Source organism: Aethina tumida, chromosome 7, assembly GCF_024364675.1.
Source record: "Aethina tumida isolate Nest 87 chromosome 7, icAetTumi1.1, whole genome shotgun sequence".
NCBI lineage: Eukaryota > Metazoa > Arthropoda > Insecta > Coleoptera > Nitidulidae > Aethina > Aethina tumida.
Window position 1 is genome coordinate 10,000,001 of NC_065441.1, and position 16,587 is coordinate 10,016,587.

The 16,587-nt window shown below is 29.2% G+C and overlaps 2 protein-coding genes across 3 annotated transcripts in view; one reads left to right on the forward strand and one right to left on the reverse strand.

Moving 5' to 3' along the window:
• Positions 1 to 16,376, forward strand: part of LOC109597264 (putative oxidoreductase GLYR1 homolog) — an 18,248-nt gene extending 1,872 nt beyond the window's left edge. The window contains exons 6-9 of the mRNA XM_020012907.2: positions 2,633 to 2,782; positions 6,267 to 6,440; positions 14,895 to 15,026; positions 15,332 to 16,376. Coding sequence (XP_019868466.1) covers positions 2,633 to 2,782; positions 6,267 to 6,440; positions 14,895 to 15,026; positions 15,332 to 15,994 — 1,119 coding nt within the window. The 3' untranslated portion in view covers positions 15,995 to 16,376. The remainder of the gene's footprint in view (positions 1 to 2,632; positions 2,783 to 6,266; positions 6,441 to 14,894; positions 15,027 to 15,331) is intronic.
• Positions 6,734 to 11,101, reverse strand: LOC109597262 (leucine-rich repeat and immunoglobulin-like domain-containing nogo receptor-interacting protein 1). Of its 2 annotated transcripts, none has more exons than XM_020012906.2 (4): positions 10,927 to 11,101; positions 8,512 to 10,300; positions 8,045 to 8,330; positions 6,734 to 7,990 (listed from the first exon to the last, which is right to left on the reverse strand). In XM_020012906.2, exons 2-4 carry the CDS (start codon positions 10,260 to 10,262, stop codon positions 7,382 to 7,384), a joined length of 2,646 nt encoding a protein of 881 aa, XP_019868465.2. In that variant the 5' UTR covers positions 10,263 to 10,300; positions 10,927 to 11,101; the 3' UTR covers positions 6,734 to 7,381. The 2 variants fall into 2 exon arrangements, with proteins under 2 accessions (XP_019868465.2, XP_049826222.1); XM_049970265.1 differs by having other exon boundaries at positions 10,837 to 11,101.
• Positions 16,377 to 16,587: the final 211 nt, after the last annotated feature.

The following is a 16,587-nucleotide window of genomic DNA, read 5'->3' on the forward strand; positions in this document are numbered from 1 at the left end:
CCTAATAGCAAATTAGTTTGTTGGATAATTAATCACTCTGTGTTTGCTCTGTTTATGTTAAACCTTTGGTGTTCGCTATAACTAAAGTTGTATAATAATGTTATATTAATTATTATTTTTTACCGAGATATTGAAACTAATGTTTAATATTATTTATAATTTCATTGCGTGTTTACACAAATATCTTCATATTTAAAAATACAGACTGATTTTTCTATGTACAAATGTTTAGTCAAAAATTTTTAATTAATAATTTACTTTCCACATTTTCAATGTAACTAAAATAATGCTTGTGTTACCATTAACTAACTGACAATTTGAGCTACAATTAATTACACAATTTTACACATTTCTAAAGTATGCTCTGTTTGTGTCATACGTCATTCAGCTGCACATGCGTACACATTAATTTGTAGATACTACTAAAATAATGATATCCCCCCATTGTGCTCTCTCTAAAATTTCACATCCTGTATGTTTAATAAATCAATCAGTGGCACATGCGCACTGAACGCTAAATACTGAATAGCAAATTAGTATTTAGTTATATAATTGCTTGACCACACTTCAACTTTTATTCATCATTATGCTCACTTGCTTGCTTTTGTTATCAATAAGATTTTATAATATTTGTTTCACATATTCTTTTTACTGAATTCAGAATTTATTAAAACGATATAAATTTGTCTAATAATAATTTTTTAAATTACTTTAAATTATTTCAATGTTAATTTGAATTTTAATTTTATCAGATCATTTAATTTTTATGTTGAAATTAATATTCTGAATTATTTATTATTTTAAACTCACATTTTATAATTATTTAGAACACTTAAAAAGATTTTTATGTACATTTAAAAAAAAAAAAAACAAAAAATTAACATAAATTAATAATTATTAACAATTTTCTCTTAATAAATTCTTCTTATATTACAATTATCTAACTGACAACTGCGCTAAAATTAATTACCTAAATGGCCATTGGAATTGGCATGATGTATTTTAAATATTTACTCCAACTCTAAAATGTTATGGCTTCTGTTTATATGCTCATGCGCAATCGACTTGAACAAATTCGCTTGGACTTTAAATAGCTAATAACAATTTAGTTTTATATATTTTATATTTCAATTTGAGAATATTTGTAGTTGATTAGTAAATCTCTTGGAACTTGTTACTTATAAGAAATTTGTTAGTAGAAGTTGCCTTAATATTAATAATCGTTAAATTAAATCAAGATTTTAATTTGTATGTTGCATTTTTAGATTTTAAACTCACATTTTATTATTATTTAGAACACTGAAACAGATTTTTTATGTACAATTTTTTTTAAACAAAAGATATGTTTAATTAATAAGTATTGATAATTTACTCTTAATAAATTCTTCTTGTATTACAATTATCTAGCTGACAACTGCGCTAAAATTAATTACATAAATGGTCATTGGAATTGGGATAATGTATTTTAAATATTTACGCCATCTCAAAAATGTTATGACTTCTATGTTTATCTGCTCATGCGCAATCGACGGGAACAAATTCGCTTGGACTTTTTATATATCAGTCTTCGTAGTAGTTAATTAATAGTCCAGAGAGCACTTCATTTTATAGTAAAACTGTATAATAATACTTAAATTACATATTACAAATTATTTTATTGAAATTTTTTATGAAATTAGCAATTTCTTCATTTGAATTTAAATTTCACCAGAAACGAACTTTTATCGTAGTTATTTAATTCTTATGTTAAAAAACATGCAAATTTTTAATATTCAAAACACTTAATTAATAATTTCGTTCATATATATTTAATATTTAAAATAATTCTTGTGTTAGAATTATCTAACAGGTAAGACTACAAATGTAGTAAAATTAATTATACACCAATTTTGAGTTAGTTCACAATCCACTGAAATGTATTGAAATTTATTGTAAAGGTATTACTATCAAGTATTTTACTATTATTTTCACAATTCTTTTTTTACTAAATCGTTTATAATATTTAAAAATGTGAAGTGGATTTTTTATGTATAAATCACCCTTTGTTGCAATTAGTGATGTCTATTAGATATACACATATAAGATGTATATTAGATATTTAAATTTGCTTAAATAATTATTTTTTTATTTTAAAGAATTTAAAATTTTAATAATTTATACTGCTTTAAAAACATGCATTCAAGATAATCTATCATGAACAAACTAGTAGGATATGTTTTTGTTGACCCAACTACATTCATAAACCTCACTCAAAGAATGTATTACAGTACTGTCATATCTGTGTCATATTTCAATGGTGGTGTCATCCGAATGTAAGAAATCACCAACCATAATTTAAAAATATGATCAGAAAAAATAATTATGATCGCATATACACAAAGCATGAATAAATGCAGTTTATCGCAGACAAGATTTTATGGGCTATAATTATCTGTATTCCTTACTTTCATTTATTATTTAATAGCCGATAATGCAGTGTTACATATTTTGGAACAAAATGTATTTTAAACTCGCAATAAATTCTACTAACTGATAACATAACGTAACTTGATATTAATTTATTGTAAACTTCTAATAATATGTGTTATTATTGACCCTTGAAAAAAAATTAAGACTGATTATTTTTTTCCAGACTGCAGTTAAAAGGGCTGCATCGGAGGGGCGAAGAAGTTCACTTAACAAGCGGGCCAAACAAACAGAATCGCCTAGAGAAGAAAATGGCATTTCCACATCTTTTGTTGGAACTGAGCTACTAAACCTTCCCACAGTAATGAGCACACCTGTAAGTACTTTATTTATTGTTTTATTAGTTTATTTTTTATTTTAGTTAATATAAATACGCCACCTGTGATACCGCTAGTGGTATTACGGCTCTCATGTTGATTATTTTAAAATAGAATTATATAAAAAAAAAATATAATTATTGTTTAATTAATTGATCAAGTAAAGACAAAGACAAAAATGTTGCTGTAATTTAGTTTTTTTATACATAATTTTTTAAAACAAAACATATCGGGTTACTGATCGTAGTTTAGTTATTTATATTATACCATATATTCAACCAAAAACAAAAAATGAAATATATTAATTTTTTCACTCTTGATAAATTCGTATTCGTCATATTTACCTTAACACTTTAGAAATTACTACTCATTATTAAAATATCATTAAATTTACATTCATTTACAAGCAGAATATGAGAAATTAATCCATTTCTTATTATGGTCGTTTTTTAACAACAGAAGCTTTTCTCTATACTTTATGTCTATGTTAATAATTTATTATATAGGCATCTCGTTCGGGAAGAGTTAATTAATTGAACCGTTTAATGAATACATTGTTTGCTTAGTTTCCGTACACGCGGCATAGGTTGTAGGGTAGAGAAGCAATCAACAGGTACATTTGTTCAGGTTATTTGATCATACTGACCATGTTTCGGCCGAATAGTCATATTGTCTTCTCATGACAATGATGTACGATAATACATGGGAGAAATTCGTTGTTTCTAAACGACTTTTGATGGTCGTAACAAATAAATTCTTAAACAACAGCTAAAACCCTTTAACTATAAATATTTTTCGCATATAACAAATTAAGGCAATTGTTGCTTAAGGTCATAAAAATAGTTTTGTTCATAAGAAATAAAGTAAATGTTGGTTTATTAATTATAATTAACAGAAATCATTTGAAACCACAATTTTAGATGTTACTAGCAAAATTATTTTAGAATTTATTTAATACACGAAGACACCAAAATTGCTCATTGGAATATAATTAAAATAGATTTCAATTGACGTTATATTGCTAGTCTAACGAACTTCTTTTACCTTTTTAATGTGTATTAGGAGTCAAGCTCCAGCGTTATTTATAATTTCCTATGATTTCACCTTGCAAAATGAATGCTGACAAGTGTTAATTTATAAGTATACAGATATATAGGTTGGTAATTTTTATTCGTTAATTTAAAAACAAATACTTTATTTTGCCAAAATCAAAGGTGGAACTTCTTGTAATGGATGTAACAGGTAACAACATTCATTGGCAAGAGTCAATCAGTCGAATCTCTTTAATTGAGAGTTTATACGCTTGCTGTAGAAATAGAGGAGAAAAGCAAAAAGCCGCTAACACCTTTGACTATTTATTTTGTTAATTGATTTAATACTACTGTCAATGTAGGGCATATTTCCGTTGAATGCGTAAACTGTCTTCTTATGATGATTAATATTTATTGAAATAATTAATTAAAATTTAAAGTTGTGACTTCTCTTTCTAAGTATTAACTTAATTTCTTATATAAGGTGGAGAAGTCGTACCATGCAAAATAAATATTACTGTGGTATTATTTCTGATGTATTAAATTGCTTTATATTTTTACAGTATTCTCGAAAACTCCATATACTTCCATCATACTGACCAAAATCTGATAATTTGTCTCACATTTTATTCATTATGTATGTACAGTAAAAGTCAATTAAAAATTGATATTTCACTGTAAGAACGCGTCAGCACTTCGTATGAAATTTCTATAAATTGTATTCAAGATATTGTCATTCATTTGGTATTAGAAACCTATAAGCTAGAAATCAACCTAACCTAAGGCAACAGTCAAACTCTGGGTCCAACAAATATCTTAACATTTAAAGAGGGTAGTTATCGAGCTGAAATTGCACATTTTGTATCTTATCTAGAAGAAACCTGTCAAACACACAATAAAAAATTCACAAATTTTATGGGACCTTATAGATAACTCTCAAGATTACAAATTGGCGGGAGAACCAAAAATTTTATATTGTATAATATTCCACTCCGATTTAATGAAATGATTGGTTTAATTTATTTGTATCAAGTATCTTTATTTTACATGTATTATTTAGAAAATAAGAAAAGGCCGTATAAAAAATTGTGGAGGGTGGAAAAAATAAGATGAACGAACATAATACTTTTACTTACAACAATGTACTGCTATATTTTCAATACTATTCAACCTACCTAGTTCACAAGTAATACAACAATGTAGTAACTGCCGATTACTTCAACTTCCGATGACTTACTTTTTATCCCTATTGATTGATAAATTTTAATTAAAATAAATACCGGAACTACATATAAGTTTAGTGAAACTTGTGCAATTTGTAGGAAAATTTACATCGTGTGTATTATATAGACATAATAGTCGAAATTGTCCGTTTCGTTTTCTGTACACTACATATTTTGAGTTTCTTTTATAGAACGTTCTAAACAATATAATTTACATAGTCATAACGATTTTTGGTTAATTTATAATTATGAGGGGTAATGTTTAATTTCTTTTTTCTGATAATTATATTAAAAAATGTATTAAGTATTTTCTGTATCTTTTTGATAAAGATAAACATATACGCATGTACAAAATTAAAAAAAAAATTCATGGATATGAAGATTTTTTTTATGCAAAATGACAAAAGCTTTATTTCATGCTACATTTGTATACATATTATATAGAATTATTCAGAATAACAGTATAATTATTCTGTTTAAAATATTCATAGAGGATATTGAAATTTAGTTGCTTCTTTAGAAGTTGAATTGTTTGATGTTGTAGCTTTCAAATATATAATTTCCCAATTCAACTCAACATATGCTTATTAATGTCTAACATTGACTTTGTGAGAATTTACTAAATAAGACAATAAATTTTAAAATCTACAAAGAACGTAGTTTTCAATAAAAAACACTTTTCTCATTAAGCAAAATTGATCTTTTTAATTTTGATATTAATTTTTTAACATTTATTTATATATTGTAAAGACTAATTTGTGGAACTACTAAAATAAACATTGTGTCATTTTTAAAACTTTAAGAGCCTTTGGAGTTATCGTTTTCATAAACCCTCTCATTCCATATTTCTTAAGATATTCAAAAATTAATATTTATTAACAATATTATTTTAAATTAAAATTAAACTATTAAATAATTTAATTTATAAAACTCTTTAACGCAAAATACAATTAACAACTATACTTTCGTTGCATTTCTCGTTTTTATAGCAAATACTATAATTATAAAAGGCGGTTAAATTTGACCTTATTATCTTAACATGCTTAATTGAATTTTTAAATGAGAAATTATATTATTATATAGTATAGATTTTTTGTCAATCAATTACTTAAAACACGGCATGCTCTTTTATGTTTGTGTTATCATTTAGTCATTGTCAATTAATATTATTTATACTTTTTAGAACGTTAATATTAACCTAAATAAATAATGTAATTTCTTTGTTACAGGAATCTCCAACAGTAGACCTTTCAAATTTATCGGAGCTTCTGAAGAACAAAAATATTACACCGTCATCACTACGATTTGGGTTTTTGGGAGTTGGCAACATAGGTAGTGGAGTGGTGAAGAACCTTATCAATTCCGGTCATCGGGTCAACTTATGGAACAGGAATCCAAGAAAGGTATGTCAATTATTTATTATTAATTCCATTAATTTATTCTGAGGAAAAACGTAACAACATTATAAACGTAAAGTAATCTTACATCATTTTTTTTCTTATTTTGAAGAATACTGATTGATATAATATCTTGACATTAACATTTTACGTTATCTAACATATTTATGTTTTCTAACATTCTATAATTTTTTTTTCATTTTAGAAAAAAGAATTCCCAACAAATTATAAAGTATCTCATTTAAGTTTCTTCTTTTATTAGGAAGTCAAAACTAAAAAAGGGTTAAATAAAATTACAGTTAACTTCTTGATCTTATTTATTTTAGCATTAACAATGCTATTTGTATAGTAACATTATAAAGAAATCACATTCACATATTAACAAGAGAACAATTATTTCTTGATAATAAAATATTCATTTATCTTATTTGGTACCCGCTTATAGTATAAAATAAATGTCCCTATATCAGTGTAGAAATCTTTACATTAGACAGATAGGAAAGACAATGATCTAGAACTCATACACCGAAGTTATAGTCTACCATGTATTTAAATTTTAAATATAATAAAACATCTATTAGTTAATATGATTCAGCTTAAACCCTACACCTAAATTAAAAACGATGTATCATATACGACTTCAACTACTGACACTTATGTATGTTTTATTTATTTTCAAACTCAGTCTTTAATTTAAAATGACTAGGTTTCAACACTTATATTTTCGGTATAGTGAGTCTAGTAGTGTTATTATCCGTCTATTCATTCTCCATTATTTTATAGGAAATAATAATTCGTGTATAACTACTTGGAATGAAAAGGAAATTAGTAACATTTCACGATGGTGCAATTACCAGATCTTTCCGCTATTGTTGGCACTAAATGGAGCTGACTCTACACTGTGATAGTTATCACAGTTTTTATTCAAAATAGCCTATGCAAGCAATTTATAGCGCTGTTTCGTGTCTCTTGTCCATCTCGATATGTAAAAGGTCCTGCTTTGGTATATTTGGTTTGTCTTCGTGAATTATGGTGGCTGTGTGTGTGTTTATTAAATTTACGTGATTTTGTCCAAATGGAGCCTTTGATGTTGATGGTCCCTCAAAGAAATTCGGTGGCTCTGGCATATCTTCTATGTAATTTATATGTATTCCTTCCAGAGGACTTTTTGGTGTAGAAATGTCTGCATCCAAAGACCTTTCTGTTGGTGTGTAGTATAGGGACAATCTGCTCTGACTAATTTCGGAATTGGTAATATCATCTAAATTGGCAAGTTTTTCAATCTTCGATTTTAAATAGACATCGATGCTTTCTACGTCGTTTGAATCGAATACTATAGACTCCGCTTTGCCACAAGTGCCCGCTCTACAATTTTCAAAATATAAACTAGGCAAATTTTCTAATACCTTGTTCAAAGTTTGTTGTTGATATTTGTATGATTCTCGTAACTGAAGTACTTTGTGGGCACTGAACTTCCTAATCTTATTTCTCTGAAAAACATAATTTTCCCTAACCCAGTTGAGTTGATTGGTTGAATAATCTCGCACTTTTTTAACCTAAAAGAGACAAAAACGCTTAGCTAAAAAATATTAGGAGGAATTAGAATTTACCTGATCGTTGTACTGATCTTTAAGAGTTGTGAGATGCTGGGTACCGATGTCTCGGAAATCTTTAAGATGTTTTGCTTGAGACTGATAGCTATTTTGGATCCATTCCATTTGTTGGGCGCAGTTATCTCTTATCCGATGAACTTGTTGTGTGTAGTTATCCTTAAGTCTTTCCAATTGCTGACTCTTGTATTGCTCAATGTTGTCTAACATAGCAAATATTTGGCGCGCCCTTGGTGATACGCGATCGCGTTTGCAAAAACTGCAAAAGTTGTTTAATAGTCCAAATCTAAAAATAGAACGGCGCAGTTTAAAATACACTCTGATGCTCGCATACTTGGTACATTCAATTGATTAGCAAATATAGTATTTATTCTGTGTACGTATTTTAAATTACAGCACAGCAGAATTGGCCTAATAAAATAAACCAAATTATTTTTTTGATAAAAATTATGTACAAGATAACTTACCTATTAATTACATATCTGATGAATTGGACTAAAAGAGTGAGACTTAAAAAACCTGCGGCACTTTGAGTTCCGACGATGAGACTGATAATTCTTACGTGGTTCCAGTCGGTAGGATCGATGTGTAAAAGTACGTCTTCAGTCTTGTTCGCTACGGGATTGCTTGCATAACAGGTGTATCTACCACAGTCTTCTCGGGTCACATTCTTTATCCAAAGCGTGCCATTATCCAATACTTGGATTCTAGGTGGTATTACCCTTAGGGGTGTCATGAATTTATTGTGGGCATGTGGATGTTTATCAAAAACGCCCGGAATTGAAGGGTCTGGATTCCAATGGTAGACTTCGCGTTTAGGTGTGACCCACGTCAATGTAGGAGGGGGATATGCAGCGTATCTGCATTCTAGCAGAGCGTCCGATTTTAGGCGATACAATTTCGTTGGTGTTTTATATTCAATTCGAGGACTGGTACAGTTCAGATGGTGAAGAGTGGGTATCATGTCGTTGGGATAAGCGTACGGTCCACAGCTTAGATCGGACATCGTCACGTTTGATTTTTTTCGAGATTCAGCCCAAGAGGCAAACCAGTACATTCTGCAGTCACATGCCCAGGGATTGTTTGTAATGTTAAGTCTCTCTAACTTAGTCAGATTCTTCAAGGACAATGGCAAGAATGTTAAAGCGTTTCCGCTTATGTCAAGATCTATTAATTGAGCCGTATCACTTAGAACGTAGGCCTCTATCTCCTTCAACATTGTATTGTTTCTGATGCGTAGTGTTTTCAAATTTGGTACACCCAACAATTCGCTGTTGTGTATAGCCTCAATCCAAGTATTATCTATGGTTAGATGGAGTAATTTCGGGCTGAAGTGTAAGAGGCCGAACGTCAAGTGAATTAGTTTATTACCACTTATATCTAACTGCTCTAGGTTACTTAAGCCTCTGAATGTTCCACTTGCCAGATTTAATATAGGATTATTGGCAAGGTGTAAGTACTTTAAATTATTAAGGCGATCAAATAAACCCTTCGCAATGACTTCCAGCTGATTGTTAGAAAGGTCCAGTCTCACTAGTTCTGTTAAGTCGGCCAAAGCGTTTGATGTTAGTTTGGAAATTTTGTTATTGTTTAATAATAAAACTTCGATATACTTGTTCAACATGAAAAAATGATCCAAAATGGTAACAAGGAAGTTGTGAGATAAGTCTAAAGTGTGCATATATTGCATCGGTTTGAACACTTGAAACGGTATAGCTTGGAGAGAATTATGCGACAGGCACAATTTTGACAAATTTAGATTACTGAAAACATTTCTAGGAAGATCTGCGATTTGATTATACGAAATGTTTATTTCGGTTAAGCTGAAATAATCGTGGAATTGATTATTTTGAAGAAATGTGATGTTGTTGAAGGAGAGGTCTAACTTTCTCAATGTCTCTGGACTAATTATTGATTGGCTTAGGTTTGTTATATCACTGTTTGTCCATTTTAATTGATGTATATTGCTAACATTTAATTTTTCTCCGATTACACGGGTAAAGTCTATATGGGTCACCCCGGGTAATATGGTGAGTCCTTGTAAATTTCTGTCGTGGCATATTAGCAAATTTTTCTGGTAGTTACAACCTTGCGGAGGGGGGCCCGGCAAATCTCCGTGCCGAGTGTGACATTCAATAGAAGAGAATAATCCCAGGTACAATATTCCCAGGTAAACAGTTTTCAATCCAGCTACGTGTGGCTGGCTATCTTTTCCCATATTTTACAATGCATTGTTCAAATCCTTTGAAACTTTACCTGAAATCCAACATCACCGTCAATTTCTTTTATATAGAATTTCTTTGCATATATCTTGTTATATATATACAATACTGCGTTTTATGTTTTCAATGGCATTTTTATTCAAAATAATTGGAATTAATTAAACGTTCCGTAAATCAACTTTCAATTTGTAATGAGCAAGTTAGAACTGCATATGCTTATATAAAAACAACTGCTATTAAACATTGGAACAACACGTTCCAAATAGTTTAATGTGTATTGTTTTAATATCTCATATGATCATCTATATTAAAATGAATAAAATTAAGATAAATAGAACAATGCTGATTCTAATATAAAAATCACAAAACTTGATGGGAATAACCAAGTTAAAATACTCGCTATAAAATGGTTAATCTGTCTCACAAGATAACACCGTAATAAACAAAACCGGTGTACATTTAATAGGACTAACATAAATTCATACATTTTTGCAGACCTTGAGAACCCGCGATTAGTTTTCAATCGCTTAGGTATTCCATTAAACTGATCAATTCGAACATTAAACTTACGTACAATATGCCGTAGTATTTGCATTTTTATATAGTTCCACAGGAAAACATGATAAATTACACGTCTATAATAACTCCTTAGTTACATACCACGTTTCTAGCACTCTATTAATCATAATTCTCAAACTAGCAACCTCACATTAGAAACACAACTGAATTATTTATATTCGACTTGAGTTCACTGCGTGTTACGAATACGAGTAATATGGCTACCGCAAACGTCGATTCGGAAACCGTTTTCTCTCTGTTCTCTTGCGACACACTCCGTCAGAGTGCCCGGCCAGCTGTTCGGCGAGTTGATGAGGGCGGTGGTGGGGACGGAGACGGACGAAACCATTTCGGTCGATAGCGAAGGGGTGGCGGGTCGTTGGTTTCACGACGGAACAGCGTCGGTAAAGAAATGCCAGCTTGCCTACGCCACGCCGATTCCATAAACAATCCTATTGATATTTCAATCCTCCGTCCGTTTTGATTTTAATTATAACTAATTCATGCAGTCTCCGGCGATTATACCGCTTTTAGTTGTTGTTTTTTTGCATATGCCGTTACGGTTACGTAGATCGTAACGAATGACCTTCGAGTTTCGGTTTTCTCTTGCGTAACTTGTAACCTTTCTCCATTTTTGTAAATGTTGAAAACGAAGCGTTTTGTGAAGATGTTGGATGGAAAATGAAACGAGCATATTTTCAAAGCCTATAATTTAATTGAAAACATTTATGAGTGTGTTTCTGAGCTATATATATTTTATCAATTATCATCAATAGTTGCAAGTTGTCTTATATATTGTAACTCGTTGCCATTTTGATGAGAAAAAGTAACGTTAGGTTTATAAGGATTCTAAAGCTATTGTAGAACTGTGTCTATTTAGTAGGTAGGTAGGTAAGCATTGTAAAGAGACCCGACAATACCTAGAATTAGTCTAAAGAAAAGTTGTTTGTTGTTCATTGGCTACTTTATTTTAAAGGCATATTTATATAAAAGAAATAATTAGAAGAGAAAGAAGTACTCCAGATACGACAATTGTAATTCTCTAAAATCTATTGTTTTGATAACTTTTCTGTAATGTAGTAATTCAATAACGTTCTTTTTTATTCTTAAAATAAAATATTCTCAGTAAAAAGGCTGTTCATTTATTTATTCTTTTGTTATTAAATTTTCTTACATGAGATTGTAATTTTTTGAGTCTTGAAACTTAAAGATACTCTACAGCTAATATCAATAATTTATTGATTTCAACCTTTCGACGTTTGTCTTATTTGCACTACTTTTCTATAATATTTCGAATAATGTTCCTTTTTTGTTCTTAAATTTTACAAAATATTCTCAAAACTCTACAAATTAAACTACCTCAAAATATTAATAATTTATTTCAACCGGACGCCTTGTATGTCGTTACAAAAGTCTATTACAAATAACTTCACTGCTATACAGTATTTGGAGTGTGAGTAACACAGAATAACAAAATATATTATTCAAATAAATAACTTAATTTGATTTAATTGGTAACGTTTTGTGTGTATTCTTCTCAGCAGTAAGCGATTAATTATGAATAATTGTTTTCCCGCATTGCTGCTATAAAATACGCATAATAAGTTTTCTAGAATTGTTGTGAAATTGCGGCTACCGAGTAAATAGGTAAGCAAAGATGTCTGTCAGTACTTAGAAATATGCTAGAAAACAATTATTCCTCCAACTGCTAAAATGGACATTCAAAATGATTTATTGATTGACTAGAAAAGTATATTAAAAGAGAAAAAAGAATTTACGCTTAATTATGATTGACTAGGATTATGACCTTTGATAAATGTTACTTATCAAATTAGAAGAATTCAAGAATACACAAACATCACTTTCGTCAATATCTTTCCTATTTTCATCGATTGTAACGACAATTAGCAGTAAAAGAGAATATATAAGAATATATTATATTATTAAAACTTAAAGACGATATCTTTTGCCCACTCTCAGAAACTTTCTATGGACCATGAACGTGAAACACCCTGTATATTTAAAACTAAGCTATGTAGTTTAACACTCAAATATTTTTCCCCCATTCTTATATTTCCTCAGTTCATTCACAGATAAGTTTAATAAATATATGAAATTTTAATCCAATAAAATTCAGTATTAAAATTGGAAACGGAAATGGAATTTCCCATGTTAATTAGTTTTCATCAAACAGTACGTTAAAAATTTCCTCCGATAAGGTCGGTAATAAAATGGACAAGAAGAGAGTGATGGTTTCCATGAATATTTTGATAACACCTTTAATATACCCAATTAAACTATTACTTCCTACAGTTTACGATATCATAAATTAGATCCTTAAAGAGTGATAAGGGATTTGAACCGACAACGAATTCTCCTTTATTAGAAGCTTGGCTTACGTTCAAAAATGTTGTTTTTTTGGTTATCACAAACATATTGTCATACATATAAATGCAGCTTTGTTGGATAAATATAAAAAGTTGGGAAATTCCACTTTCTAGATACACACTTGGATTTTTTCCCTGAAAACTTTCGTGGTTGTAGTGGGGAACAAATTAACATAAATTTGGAAACAAATTGGTATTACATTAAAATATAATAAATAATTACAGTGATGTGTTTAATATTTAATATTTGTGAATACAGGTAATAAGAAAAAATAATTAATGAATAGAAAACATAATATTAAGCATAAAATTTTTTCTTTATTGTCAAACAGTTTTTAATCCAGCTACTTACAATTAGGTAACATCAATAATAAAGCAAGCGTGATTGATCCTGGTCGGTTTCGTTCTGTCACTACAAACCCCCGTCTACGTGCTCAAATGCACAATAACAACCGGGTCTTCAGGAATTGTTGAAGATTTTTTCTTCTATTCGTGAAGTCCATATAAAAGTTCCCTTATATCTTTGTTGTACAGTAAAACGTACAACAAACGTGATCAATAACCACAGAAAAACAAGTAGAATATGAACAACGATTTTATTCTTAGCTACCTTATGTCCTATCATTAGCCACATCCACTATGAAAATGTGGTGGAATAACTATAAGATATATATTTTCTTATCACTCACAGTTTAAAATTCACACAAAGTATGAACATATGAATGTTAATTAGGATTATAATAACTATTACTAATGAATGATTGATTAATTTTATGTATAAATGTTTAAATTCTTCATATATAATTCAAACAATGTTTTATGCAGTTGGCATCATCAGTCTGTGTTGAATTTTTTTGAAGACAATCATGATTTTCAAATTTTTAAATTAATTTTGTGCACCATTTTTATATTCTTCCACTTAACATAAATATGTGCTTATGATTGGTGTAGGTTTTCAATAAATATCAACCATTTTTGTTGTGCTCACTGCGTGGCTGTACAACAAACTTGCTTGTACAAGCATTATTGATATTCGAAGTTATGTGGTTCTATTTGTGTGACGCTTTTAAGCAAGATAAAGTACAATGAATGCATTGATATTTATTAAAATTCAAGAAAAAATTTTATGATTCCAAATTTAATTAATATTTTGAAAAGTATTTAAAATTAATTTTTTTAATTTTATTTAATATACATAGACATACAGGCTCGCTTTTTGATTCAAGGTTACATTTATAGCCATTCATATATCATACTTTCTTATCATGTTGACGAACCATAAAAGAATTATTTATATTTATTCTAAGATAAACTGTTTATTATTTAAAACTTGCATCACAAACAGTAATTTAGCTTAGTTCATATTGTGCTATTTCTTTTTAGGTATCTTAATATTGTTTTGATAAATACATAATATTACGTATATTAAACATAAAATTTATTTTAGGATTGTATTTCAGGATGTAATAATTCAAAAAAAAAAACTATTTATTAATTGAATATGCTTAATTTTACAAATTAATTGCCATATTCAATTTTCGTATTATTAATTTAAAATAATAATTAAACGCTGGTTGATTTCTGATAATTGAAAGAAAACGAAAGTTGTTTCCGTCTACTCTATAATTAAAATTACAATGTATTAGTTAAGTTAATTTCTGATTACGTTTACTTTTTTTACAGTGTGACGAAATTAAAGCTCAGGCTGATGCAAAAAAAGAGGGACAAGTGGAGACATACCAAACACCATGTGACGTTGTCCAAAATTCGGATATAATTTTCAGTTGTCTTTCAGATCCCAGAATCGCTAAAGAGGTAAGTGGCAGTCGCTTTAACAGTTCGCAATTTTATTAATATTATTGGGATTCAATACTTGTTTGTGAACTTTGGATAGGGACAGCGTTAACTACAAACATTCCGACAGTTCTAGTTTAAATATTTAATACTTAACACTTATATTGTAAACATATTTTAAATACTTCACAGTCATTGTATATTCAATAGTAATTGACAGCAGAAATTTAAAACATCTATATTATGCTTATGAGAATTCACAATCAAAAGCATGAAATACCAGAAGTAAATGATTGGAAATTATTAATTTTATATTTTACTTCCAGATTGTACATGGTAATTGTGGAGTTGTTCACTCCGCGGCAGATGGCGATGGCTTGGAAAATAAGGGGTATGTCGAGATGACTGGAGTCGACCCAGAAACTTCCAAAGATATTTGTGAAATAATTAAAAACAAAGGTGGTAGATATTTAGAAGCTCAAGTTCAAGGTAGCAAAACGGAAGCCGAAGAGGGAAGCTTGGTAATTTTAACGGCGGGCGATGAATCACTGTTCGTAGAATGTCAGTCATGTTTTAAAGCAATGGGAAAAGCATCGTTCTTCTTGGGCGAGGTTGGATATGCTACGCGAGTAAATCTGATATTGCATCAAATGAAAGGAATTGCTCTGGTGGGTCTTGCAGAGTCGCTAGCTTTAGCAGATCGATGTGGGATTTCGTCGAAGGATTTATTAAAAATATTTAATTTAACCAACCTTGCATGTCCCTATTTGTCATCAAAAGCGAATCAAATTGTAAATAAAGATTTCATTAGAGTGGAACAAGCAATTCAACATATGCAAAAGGATATGAAGCTAGCGCTAGATTTATCAAATACTTTAAAACAACCACTGCTAATGACTTCCACAGCTAATGAAGTTTTTAAACATGCAAGACGTCTTGGGTATGATGACCATGATGTCTCTTGTATTTACATGAGAACGAGACATTAAATAAATTCTGAACTAATTGAATTTATCAAGATTGCACATCGTGCAATATATTGTTTAGTTGAATGGATTCAAATACAAAAGTATCTTCTTTAGTTTACGTTTAATTCTGTTTTTATAAACAAGGTGTATTATGTAAGTTTATTGTGTGACCTTATTATTTGTATCATTATGACAGATTGATGAAAAACTGTTTTCATTTATATAGAAAATATATACAATGAACAGGACACAATATGTGCCTATTATATAGATAATACAAATAAATTTTCTAGTATTTCTAATACTACAGTCTTTGTTTTTTATATTTTAGATTTTTAAGAACTGTTCTTCTACCTTGTTTTCATTTTATATAATAATTTTAATAAAGTTTAATTTTAATTTATTTTTATTTTTACTTTGGTAATGATTTTGTTTTCTTTTTACTCATGATTAAATAATAAAACATGTTAAATATTTATATAATATAATTCTGGAATACAAGTTAATTATATTCTATTTATATTTGTGAATTTTATTAAAGCTTTGGTGTACATAATTCGAGTAGAAAATATTATTAGGTCTGGCTCCACGATTGTAATTTTATACACGCTTTA